This window comes from Dipteris shenzhenensis, chromosome 10, assembly GCF_047967505.1.
Source record: "Dipteris shenzhenensis isolate YYH24624 ecotype China chromosome 10, Dip_SZ_1.0, whole genome shotgun sequence".
Lineage (NCBI taxonomy): Eukaryota > Viridiplantae > Streptophyta > Polypodiopsida > Gleicheniales > Dipteridaceae > Dipteris > Dipteris shenzhenensis.
The window spans coordinates 724,613-737,436 of NC_141605.1; the positions used below are offsets into that span (position 1 = coordinate 724,613).

Genomic DNA, 12,824 nt, shown 5'->3' on the forward strand with positions numbered 1-12,824 from the left:
TAAGCACAACATGTAATTTACCCAAGGAAGGGCACGTTCCTTGGTCTTATAGTTTTTGGAGAGGAAGCGTGCCAACTCCCCCACCACACGCATGTGTGGTTCTAGGGTGGTTCTATGATAAGTGCAAAGTGTTATGTACCATATGTGAAATGCAATGTGCAATGTGCTAAATGCAACATGTAATCTATCTAAGGAAGAGCACGTTCCTTAGTCCTATAATTTTTGAAGACGAAGCATGTAAAGTCTTCCCCCACAACAATATGTGGTTATGTCATAAGTACAAGTGCTATGTGCCAAATATAAAGTACTATATGTCGAATGCAATGTACAATGTGCTAAATGCAACGAGCAATCTACCCAAGGAAGGGAAATTGACAATTTTAAAGATCCTTCGTGTACTACTACTTCATTACTTTCTTTACACAACTCTCTCTTCTCTCTGAGTCTGGGGAACTCCTTCCCCTCTCATGTAAGCTTCTCTCCCTCCCCCCTCTTTAATGCTCCCCCTCCCACCCCCCCCTTACCCTTAATTAATACTCCCCCCCTTAAGTTTAATTATCCCTTATGCCGCCTCCCCAAAACACACCCGTAACTAATTAATTGATTTTTGACGCTGGGGGTAAAATGTGTGGGAGAGGCATATCATATGACTACGTACTGAGTTGAGTTGCTGCAGTGAAGATAGATAGATAGTTAGATAGATAGCTAGATTTATTAGGATGAGCTTGGAATTGCATCGCGGGCGAGCAGCAGAGGCTCTTTGATGCGTATCATACCACCCTCTCCAAGCTGCCTTCTCTGAGATCCTCATCTTACCTATATCTTTCCAATCTATCTGCAAGGCACGGTGTCGGAGATGGCAGGTTCAGCTGTGGCGGCTTGGCTACAGATGGCGGCTTGGGAGCAAGAAAGAGAGCCTCGCTTTGACGACTTCATTATGATTCCCGCGTTCGCATTGCTCTTCCCGGCAGCGCGTTTTTTGCTCGATCGCTTTATTCTGGAGGTCGGTATCGCCTTAAGTGCGTAAGCTTAACGGGCTTTTGTACAATGCTATCGTTGACGAGGATTTGTGTGAATCGAGAAGCTACGATACACAGAAACGCTGCTGTTTAAATTATTTTTGTCACTGCATTAGCTGTCTTCTAGTCTGTGTGTTGGCGTCAAATTATCCTGTCGTTCCCGAGAGACTTCTTTAGGCGAAAGTTTTTAAAAGCTTTCGTTGCTTCGCGGCAAGGATATCGAGTTACGCCTTCTGTTTGTCGGGGCCTGGCACTAGGTGGCCTCTCCTCTTGGATCGCTTTCATGAGAGGGTTTAAGCGGGAGATCTGGGGAAACGGGCTCGATCGAGCTTGCAAATGCATGCGCCTTAATTTTGAAATAGTAGTAGTTCATTTTCCCCTGAATGTTGCATCCTTAGTGCCCGTTTTTGTTGAATCCAGAATATTCACGCTGTAACCTGTAAAGGCAACATGTATTTCCTTCGTTAAGATCAGAGTCGCGTTTTTCATCCTAATCCCTACTATACTCCAGGGAAAGAGGGCACACACGAAAGGTTGAAATCATGGGACTGAGACTATGGACGACATGACGAACTAAATATTGCAACAGAACAGTGAGCACCGGAAACTTCAGATTGGCACCAAAACACCTATAACCTCACCCAGAAGGGGGAAGAAGTGTGAAAATCCGGAGAGCTCAGATCCGGTGGTCAACGTATAGGAGGAACACGAGGGCACATAAGAGATATTTGGAAACTTTGAACAAAGCTAAATGTGAGCACAATGTATATTGGATAAACGCACACTTGTGAGATCATATTTTTAGTAATACAATGATCAACGCCTACGGATGGGTGCTTTGAATTGTAAAGTGGATTTTGCAATATCCAGTCCTGCTATGCATAATGGAGTTGACTGATTGTAATTTTAAATGATCATCACTTTTTATGTGACCAGTATGGGCACAGACTTGTCAATATATATATATATATATATGTGTTAGCTAAAGTTGTGTCCAATTTAGATTTCTTAAGACTGAAAAGGACAGGGTTCCGCTTGAGGATATGCCTAGACTCCCGAAATTTTATCAACAAGGATTTGTATATGAAGCATAGTGCTTCAGAATGGTATGCTGGTTAAAAGCGTTATGGTGCAGAATGATTGGTAAAAGCATAGTGCTGCAGAATGTGCTGCAGAATGGCACTCGTCTCTTTTTTAGTATTGGTCCACTTTGCAAGGTGATGGAGTGCGCTATGTCTGGATGTTATATGACTAAATGCAAGCATTGTCAAGGAAATCAAGTTTTAATGCCGCTGTACACAGATGGCAATTCGTATGAGGGGCCAGTAGTGGCCCATGTGTCTCTCAGCTGATGTGCTTAAGGGTGCAGAATGGTGCTGTGGGAGATAGCACTGGCATCGCCGTCTCTCAGCTGCTGTGCTGAAGGCTGCAAGACGATGCTGTGGGTTTTAAATAGCTGCAACAGTGGTGTGGGAGAATCAGCACCGTTGCATTGTTATATACACGTACCATAAATTGACAGTTTGTGATGATGTCCAATGGTCTATGAATTGTTTTCATCTTTTGGGCTGTCCTCTTCTAATGATTGGAATTTGGAATGTGTGCTCTGATGGGTTTTGAATTGCTTATATGGGTTTGGATGGATCATCCCCCTTCCACTGGTCTGCATTAAATCCTGTTGGGACCAGACCACACAGAGACATGCAAATTATGTTTTTAAAACTGCAGAGAATACACTGGAGGAAAGGATTCAGCAATAACGCAAGAATAGGAAATGCTTCTTACTGAATGCTTGGCACATGACGATTGCAGGATCCATATGGAAAGGATGATATTTGGTCAATTGGGAATGAGAAAAAGAGAAAGAAGTGAATGAGGATTTGGAAGTAGAGAAGAGACCTGGAAGTTATAAGTATCTAATAGAGACGAATGCGTGGGTACTTATACAAAGAGCGGGATGGGAGCATACAGAAGAACAATGTACTAAGTGCATCTTTTGTTTCAACTTAGCTAGGGGTTGTGATCATTTTGGGATGACAGTTTCACATACCTTCTTTCACAGAGTTTTCGATATAGAAGTGAATTGGATTCTTTACAAGAGGAACAAAACTAGTCAAAAGAACCCGATGTTTGGTCCAAGCCTAAAACGTTCCTTTTTATCATCATAGTTCGAGTTTGGAAACCAAAAGTAATAGGAAAGTTGTGTGATGTTCTACACATCTGGTTCATGTTTATAATAATTCTTCTTGCTCTCCAAATACAAAGTTTTTACCTATAGGGACTATAACAGGCTCGTTTGCAATCCAGGTCTACCTTATCTGCGTAGGGGTGAGTAGAAAACTCAGAAACCTAGATTAATTGTATCCATGTGTAAGAATTCTCTAATAGATGTCTCAAAATGTTCCATGTTACCAAAGGGTGCATGAGCTCTAGAGAAACCTATAGAGAGAGGCTATGTTCCAATATATTTAATTGAGATTTTCAATGTCTCCGTGGAACTTGTGAGCCCCAAATGAGGAGGACATGAAGATAGGACATTTACAACAAGCAAAGGGTAGATAGGGCTGTCATTTGGGCACAAAGTGGAGATGCCACATGATCAGATCTGAGAGAAAGAGTGCAAGATGGGCAGCAGCCTGGCTGCCATGTAGGCAGCATGTCTGGGCTGCCACGTGGGCAGCAGATTGGCTGGGACATGGGCACCAAGACAGCAGGTAGATGACCAATCTGCCCTACTAGTCGGCTGTTTTTGGGGCCATCCAACCTGATAAATAGGGCCCATTGTGGGCGTCCTTGCATTCCAGAAGCTCCTACCTGCAGGTCACATTCAGGGTGAGGAGCAGAGGGATCAAGGGATCTACACCTTGATGCAGACCTACACACTGTAGGAGAGCATAAGGTGGTGCAATGGGGGGAGGTTTGTCTGCAGAGAACTTACGAGCAGATTTCGCAGGAGTGCTCAACCTAGAGCAGCCACTAAAGTCCGACGGAGACACTTGGTGGTCTAGGATTAGCCTAAGGCAGAGGTATCAGCAAACTTGAAAGTGCTCTACCTCAGCGGATGTTTGCTGAAGCTGTTGGTACAGATTTGTTGGAATTTGTACTTGGATTTATACTCCCTCTCTATCTGAAGTGTTCTCTCTATAAGCACATTATTCTGCTGCATAAGGGTTGACTGTAGCAATCAATCCTTTTTTTTTCTTACATGTATCCCATATGCTTGTTTTCAATCTGCAGAGAATGACATGCCCATTGCTTGCATCTCCACCATGTTCAGAAGCTGAATGTCTAAGGTACAACAATCATCACAGGTAGCCTGACATTGCAGACTGTCTATTGCCCGCAACACTAGACTGTATTGTACTAAGGCTTGGAACCACCTGAAATATGAGACATGACAGTCTCCTCAATAAGTCCCCAAAAGGGGAAACACTTAATGCAACACATCCAATGTAATGGGGTACAATTCTCTGGAAAAAACATGTAAAGGATTCGATAGGGTTGTGAATGTTGCTCAAGGTTTCTATGGAGCTGCCTGAAGCTAATTGCATGCTGCTTGAAGCCCTTGTCCAGATTTAGAGGCATGCTGCCTTGTGTCGACTAAATAGGCTTGATTGTCCAAAGCACTTTATGGCCTCAAACAAGCTGATGTAATCATGCATTAGGCATTTACAAGGCATGCAACAGTTCAGCTTCACACCAAGATGCAATATCTACTAGTGGTTTTTGGCTAGCCATTTTCTAAAAGATGTGCACTTAACCAATATTTTTCCCAAATCGTTCTCTCAATCTAGGGCCATTTCAACAGCATCAAACTTAGGGATTAGGGGTCTCTATAAAGTTCCACCCATACAAAATAGCGGCTTGGAGATTGTTACATTCTTCTGGCTTAGTATTCTTTTTGGTTTATGTAGCATATCTAAGCAAAATAACTAGCACATGAGTATTCTTTAGGTGGTATAAGGTCTCATATTGGCTCAACCGATTTTTATATTGCTAAACTTGTGTGATTGTTCTTGCCTTGTACAAGTAAGAGTGCTATCATTTCTCTTTTGCTTTGTACAATCTGTTAGGAAATGAAATCCCACCAAAGGGTATCCCGCATTGGCAGACTGATAGACAAGCCTAGGAATTACACGCGGAAGCCTATCAAACTTCTTAACTGGTGTGTACTTCACAATCATAGATGTGTGTGTGCAAGCCAGAATAGATAGTGCATCCAAGACAAATATAGAGGCAACACTTATATATTTCCGGCCGTCCACAAACTGGACACATGTGCTGCCCACCTAGGCTGGCTACCCGGACAGCAAGGTGGAAGGGATCACTGGTAATAAGCTCAGAGGAGCACGCGGGCTCAGAGATCTAGAGGTGCCAGACAAATAGTAGGAACGTGATATGAAATCCTATGGTAGTATGTCTCAATTGCTTGGTCTCACCATCTTCTTCTCCCTCCCTTGCTAAGGTATTTGCGCTTGGTTACTTGGCTGCTTTTCATGAGAGAGAGAGAGAGAGAGAGAGAGAGAGAGAGAGAGTGGTTACATGGCTGCTTTTCATGAGAGAGAGAGAGAGAGTATTAAAGTCTTCGAAAGACCAAATGGTCTACGAGATTGGAAAAAACGACACAGTGAGCTGAATGGGTGGAGTCTCTAAGAGGGCATCTGCACTGGGGCCATTGGCTTCTAACACGCACCTTATGTGATCAGATGAAATTGAGTAAGAGTAGCATTTTGCTTTCAGATGTCCTGTGTACCATGTGATCCTAGGTTGTCATCATCTCTCTTCAGGGATGGGTTCAGACCCCTCTCCAGCCTCATGTCTCACCGCAGGGCCACAGCTAGGAGACCACAGCAGACATGCATATGGAAGTCTGACCGTCGTCAACTCTATCATGGGCTTTATGCCATGCAGCCCCGTACATTACTGGAGCCTCTCGTGGACTTGACTCCTCCGCCAGCATACAAAGCACCTGTGAGCCCCCATTCGAGGAGGCCAATGGGGTCATTAGACTATATAGGGGGTGAGGGTACCTGGAGAAGATGATTGCGCAGCAGTGTACGGCTGTTTTGGCAGACTGACTGCAAGGGATCATAACCCTAGTTCACCCGTACGGGTCTGGAGCAGATTTGTGCAGCAAACAAGCATCAGGAACAGGCTGCATGCATGGCAGATCTCCGCCAGGGCCAGAAGCCGAAGACCACCTTGGCAGGGTCAATTTATAGCCCTGGCCAGGGGTCGGTTGGTTGGACCAACCAGCCAACTGACAGTCGGCTGTTAGTTGGCTGTCCAGTCGGTCTGGTAGGGGGGGCTGACAGCCCCTCTTTCAATCATCAAACATTCATTAAAATCCCTTCAGCAGGCAGTGTGACCAGGAGTTTCGAGGAGTGTTCTGAGGAGAGTTCTCTACAGAGTTTTCAGTCTAGCATTTTGCTGATTCTTTTGTGTTTGCTCTTGAGCTTGCTTTTGTCTAGACTCCTTGGAATAATGAATTGTTAGTTCTCTCTCTCCTCTACTGCCTGTGTTCATGAGTGGGGTTTGCATCAGAGTGATACAATAGAGTCTGTGTGTGTGAGGTTCGAGTGATTCTTACCTCTACTTTGTGGGAGGTCATCTCCTGATGTCTCTCTAGAGAGAGAGAGGGTCTTGCTTGTGGGTGTGCCCATTCAGAGAGAGGGTAGGGTACAGAGAGAGGGCCTTTGCTTGTGGGTATGCGCGCCCCCTGTGAGGGTAGTCTAGGGTAGGATGGTTGCCATATGTCTACCCAGGCTTGGAGGCATGTGTGGCTGCTCCTGGACCCAGAGAGCTGCTTCTGTTGTGCCTTTTCTCAGGCTGAGGTGTTGGTCGGCCACCTAGGCCTGCTGGTCGGGAGGCATAGGGCAGGAGGCAGCCCCTATAGGCTGCATGGCAGTCCCTCTAGGGCTGCTGGCAGTGGCAGGGCAGGTCAGCTCTGTTGGGCAGGGGGCAGAGGCCCCTCTATGGCTGCCTTATAGCCCCTTTTGTAGGGCTGAGTAGGTCGGCCTGTAGGGTCCCTAGTCGCGCTAGGCACATTAGGGGAGCAACCCCTTCATGGGGCTATGCAGCAGCCCATGGAGCCTAGAGGTGGGTCGTCACACCCTACTTGCTGGTCGGCCCCTAGAGCAGGGGGTTGGCTCTATATATACACCCCCCTCCTTTCCTTTCATTCCATCTCAGTGTGGAACAGTTCAGCCATATAAAGCCAGAGGTTTTTTCCCTCCGGATGGGGGTTTTTCCTGAGATCACGCGCACTTCTCTCATCTCTCTCTCTCCTCTTTCCAGTTTGGTGTGTGTGAGGTTGGCTCTCTCTCTCTTCATTTCCGTTGAGTTACGCTGCACTTCTCACATGGTATCAGAGCCACGATTGGCTAGAGACCCGAGGTGTGGAGGGAGTGTTGAGCCAGCAAACAGAGAGGAGGTTTAGGGCTGTTGTTCGGAGGTGTTTGTGAGGAGGATTGTGTGAAGTGTGCACTGTTGGGAGTCAGGGAAGGTACGCAGACTTTGAAGGGTGTTTTCAGATTTGACGTGAGGTTTTCTAAAGGGCGGGACAGTGGGGTGTGAAGGTCTTGTAGGCTCGTAGCCTCTTCATCACCGTATCCGGCCCTCTTCTCCCCTTCTATCCGTCCATCCCCATCCACGCTCTCTTCTGCCGTTGTTGCTTGTAGTCAGCTCGTCAACTTCTTCGTTTGTCAACCTCTCCGTCAAAGACTCTCTCTCCGTCCCCTAACCCCGAGCTGGGATGAACCCCCAGCCCAGCCCGGGGGTTGGCTTCAGCCAGGGTGTGACTTTTAGATATGGCTCAAATGGAATGGCCTGATCTATCTTCGAAATCTCCCTCTACTGTAACCCCAATACCACCGACCTATCCTTGGACAGTACGATCATATTTATTTTCTACAACGCGTGAGAGATCTACAGTGACAAGTAGACGCTCTCACAGCTTGAGTACATGCTTTCAAAGGATCTGGTAAACAGGATGTGGCTGATGAGGCAATGCAGACATACAAGGCTTCCCCTCCTTACCCTCAACTACTTTCTACAGTGAAGGATCTTGTACAAGCTGAGGTACAAAACATGAAAAAAGGTAGACACAAAGGCAAGCAAGACTGATATCCAAGCAGAAATCACGGAACACGAATCCAAACGAGAGAATGCATTGAAGATCAGGATTGTGGGGCTTCCAGAAGGTTGGTTCAAGGTTGAGGACTCATACAATGACACTTTAGCAAACATCAAAGCAGCTACTCCTAGCATTGAATGGGCGGGAGATGCTGACAAGGATTCCGTGACTAATATTCATAATTTCAAAAGGACATGCTGTACTCACAGTTACTTCAAGGAATATACGACTAAAGCTCCTACGCCAATCATACAAGCTGAAAGTTACTAAGATTTGGATAGCCGAAGAACTCACCCAAAAAGCAACAGAACTAGCCAAGGTTAGGGCTGCTAGGAAGGAAGGAAAATGGGTAGTATATTGTGAGGGTATAGCCCTCATCAAGGAGTTTAAATCAAAATCAAAAGACTCTCAATCTTAAAGTGATGTGTGGTCGATTATCTCTCTTTTATTTCAATCTACTATGTAGGTAATCTAAATAGTTGCTCTTTGCACTCCTTGGGAGCTGCCTTGTGCCCTCCTAAATCAGTTGTATTAGTTTGGAGGTTTCTTTGTTGTCCCATAGACCTATGGTCTCCCGTGAACATTAATAAACTTTCTTTCTTTCTCAGTTTCATTCTCTCTTCACTCCGACATGTCGACCCTGACTGAGATGGTGGAGAGCAAGGCCAAAACTCTAGTTTTTCCCACCTTCTGGATCGACCGTCAATCGGATGGACTCAATTACAGTGTTGGTAGGTCATGATGGAGTTTGTGCTACAGTCGTATGATCTGGCGGACTTCATTTTGGTGGGAGTCGTTAGGCCCGATCCCCTTGCGTCCAACCTTGGCATCTTGGAGTAGGAGGCTGAGACCCTGTCTCACTTGTGGGATCGTGTCTATGCAAGGGCAAGGTTTATCTTTGTTAACTGTACTTCTTATGCAATTAATCACATGAAGTACACGACGGTGGCCAAGAGTATCTGGGAGCATCACTTGTGGGATCGTGTCTATGCAAGGGCAAGGTTTATCTTTGTTAACTGTACTCCTCATGCAATTAATCACATGAAGTACACGACGGTGGCCAAGAGTATCTGGGAGCATTTGTTGTCGCTGTACAATCAAACCTCTCCCATGGAGAGGGTTTCCTTGGAAGTCGAGATGAGATTGTTCGATCCCAAGTGTTTGGAGTTATGGCCATTGGGGCCTGTCTGTGGTCCAAATCTCCTCATGGTACCTTGGATTAATAGGGATATTGGAGGGGTAAAAAGAGGCTCCTTAGCGTGTGATGACACATGGACAAAAGAAGGATGAATCCCATAAGCATAAGTAACATGAAGGGTTCCTTGGATATATTGAGGTGATAAGTCCCCCTCCCAAAGTCATGCCGGTTTTTTTGACAAGGGAGAGTCTGTGGCGTGGCTAGGAGGCGGGGGCTTGGGATCCCCCGTACTTGGTGCCCACCTTACATGTGGCAGCCATGCGGCGGCTACCAACAATGGTATCAGAGCGAGGTCAGTCTTGACGGGCGAGATCCAAGTACTTTCCGATAGATTTTGTTGCAGACCGTAATATGGTTTTCGAGGCGTTTGATGCAGGGGTGATGGCTTGTGCAGTCCGCGTATTTTGTTGGCTGTGTGTGTGTGTGACGGGCAGGTTTGTGGTGGCTCTTGCAACCCTACATGGGTTGACCTTTGTGGGGGCTTGCATTAATGGCACCAAGTTGTTGAATTGCTGTTTCGGATGTTTGGCCCATGGGGGACTGTTGGAGTTATGGCCATTGGGGCCTGTGTGTGGTCCAAACCTCCTCATGGTACCTTGGATTAATTGCATATTGGAGAGGTGAAAAGAGGCTCCTTAGCACGTGAAGACACGTGGACAAAAGAAGGATGAATCCGATAAACATAATTGACATCAAGGGTTCCTTGGATGTATTGAGGTGATAAGCCCCTCTCCCGAAGTCCTGTCGGCTTTTTGGACAGGGAGAGGCTGTGGCGTGGCTTGGTGACCCCCCGTACTCGGCGCCCACCTTGACATGTGGCAACCATGCGGCGGCTGCCAACACCAAGTGCGGGAGCACATCAACAAGTTACATGAACTTCAGCAAGAGATCCTCCAAGCGGGGAAAGCATATATCTTCCGAGGACGTGGCCATAACTCGTCCCAGCTATCGCCCTTGATAACCAGCGGAAGGATGAATGTGTTGACATGGGAGGGATTGGTCCAGATGGTGCTTGACCAAGAGGAGAGATTTTTAGATCGTACCTATGAGAGTCAACCTGAGGCTTTGGCAGCTGAACAGAAAGGATGAAAGAAGTTGACAGGTGAGGAACAGGAAGCACTCAAGGTGTCACGTACATGTAACTAATGTGGCCAGAAAGGTCACTACTGGCGGCAGTGTCCTCAAAGGAACAGTGAGGGGACCAGTATTCTCAAAGGAACAGTGAGGGAACAGTGAGGGGACCAGTAGGATAGTGTTACTGTCGCTACGACGTTTATTCCAGTCTTCTAGTAGCACGCGGCAGGATGCGTTGCTAGGTAGCTTTCTGTTCCCGACGGAGGATTGCTTGCTGGTTTGTGGTAGTGGTACCTGCCAGACAGGTGCAGTGGCAATGGAGTCTTTTGATTGAGGTAGGCTTTCAGGCAGGACCTTGAGCCTTGAATAGTTGTTCCCACCGACTCAGGTGGTAGTATGTTCCCAGGATGTATTTTGTTTGGATGTTATGACTTGGCAGATCTAGAGGGGGTTTCCTTGTGTTCTGCTGTAGCTATTGTGTGATAAGATGTTGGAGATTAGGATGGGTGAATCTATTTCTTCTTGCAAAAAGATTAGGATGGGTCTGAAGAGTGCTTGTGCTTGAATGTAGACACAATTGATTGATCCTTGTGAGCTGCTATATGCCCTTTGTATTGTTGTAATAGATGACTTATTGTACAAGTACCGGAGAGGAGTGTATCTAGCACCTGTGGCCTGGGTGCAACAGTACCAGGTTTCCACTTATCGTGCTGAGACAGTTCATGCCACGAGGGGGCTTCTTTGACAGTACCTGTGGCAGTCTTCAGCAATGGAGCATCACACGACGGATTCCTCTAGTTGTTCCAGTGGCATACCCAACTCCCTAGCACCTGAGTTCCATCCAGGTTTTGAGAGAGGGTGTGTTGGAGGTCAACATCTTCTGATGTCACTCTAGAGAGACAGGGCCTTGCTTGTGGGTGTGCCCACCCAGAGAGAGGATAGGGGGCCTTTGCTTGTGGTTGTGCCCGCCCCCGTGTAGTCTAGGGTAGGATGGTTGCCATTTGTCTAGCCAGGTTTGGAGACATGTGTGGCTGCTCCTGGAGCCAGAGAGCTACTCATGTGGTGCCTTTTCTCAGGCTGAAGTGGGCCGACCTGTTAGTCAGCCACCTACGCCTGCTGGTTGGGAGGCATAGGGCAGGAGGCAGCCCCTATAGGTTGCGTGGCAGTCCTTCTAGGGCTGCTGGCAGTGGCAGGGCAGGTCGGCTCTGTTGAGCAGGGGGTAGAGGCCCCTCTATGGCTGCCTTACAGCCGCCTTTGTAGGGCTGAGTATGTTGGCCTGTAGGGCACCTAGTCGGGCTAGGCACAGCAGGGGAGCAGTCCCTTTATAGGGCTATGCAGCAGCCCATGGATGCTAGAGGTGGATTGGTCGACCCTACTTGCTGGTCCACCCCTAGAGCAGGGGATCGGCTCTATTGCTGTAGCCGACCAGGGGAGGGTCTAGGGCTATATATAGGGCCCCCCTCCTTTCCTCTCATTTCATCTCATTGTGGAGCAATTCAACCATTTATAGCCAGAGGTTTCCCCCACTGGACAGGGGTTTTTCCTGAGATCACTTGCAACTCTCTCATCTCTCTCTCTCCTTTCCAGTTTGGTGTGTGTCTATGGTTACCGTGCACACAACCACGCCATCTACGATGATCCCTAATTTTGGAGAGAGGGGAAAGCTTGATGGGAGGGACTATGTCATCCAGAAGGTGAAGATTTGTAGCCATCTCGAGGCTAGGAAACTCTGAAAGATCACAACAGGGGTGAACTTGAAGCCCATAGTTATCTACAGACATCAAGGATGCATTGAATAAAGTCATTTTTTCTATAGATCCAAACGAGCTCGAAGCATGGGAGGATTAAGACATAGTTTGGTCCATACGCGGTCAGATGATTTTTCGTACGCCATCCGTATACGTAGACTTTTTTGGGGCAAACAAATCAGGTGTCCAAACCTTAGAAAACACGATTTTCAATGCATTTTCTAATCTATACGCTGTACTGTCCTGACTCTTGACTCGTTCGTACATCGTGACTCGTTTGTACGTTTTGACTGCTGGCCAACTTGGCTGTGGTCTGAAGGGCCTATATAAGTAGCCCTTTTCCCCTTCTTCAATAGGTAGTTTCCCTGAGCAATTCACCTTGCATCTCCACCTGCTCCGAACGTCAAGGTATGGCTATGGCGGCTCTCTTTTCCAATTTTCCAAATTCGAGCAGCTATGGCTGTTCTCTTCTGACTACTCTAGTTTAGTAACTAGTTGATGGATATCTTCAACATGGCTTCAACTCCTCTTTTGCAAATTGCTCCTTTGCCTTATTTGTCCTCTTTTGCAAATTTGCAGCTTGCAGGTCTGCAAATGGGAAGACAAAAAGGAGAAGAATGGGAATTTGTAGAGGCATTGAAGCCTTTGCG

The 12,824-nt window shown here is 46.8% G+C and overlaps 1 protein-coding gene across 1 annotated transcript in view; it reads left to right on the plus strand.

Annotated features, from left to right (window-relative positions):
- The first annotated feature begins 655 nt into the window (after nt 1–655).
- The window catches only part of LOC147897235 (ASC1-like protein), a 32,586-nt gene continuing 20,417 nt past the window's right edge, over nt 656–12,824 (plus strand). The window contains exon 1 of the mRNA XM_087380973.1: nt 656–1,003. Coding sequence (XP_087237099.1) covers nt 857–1,003 — 147 coding nt within the window. The 5' untranslated portion in view covers nt 656–856. The remainder of the gene's footprint in view (nt 1,004–12,824) is intronic.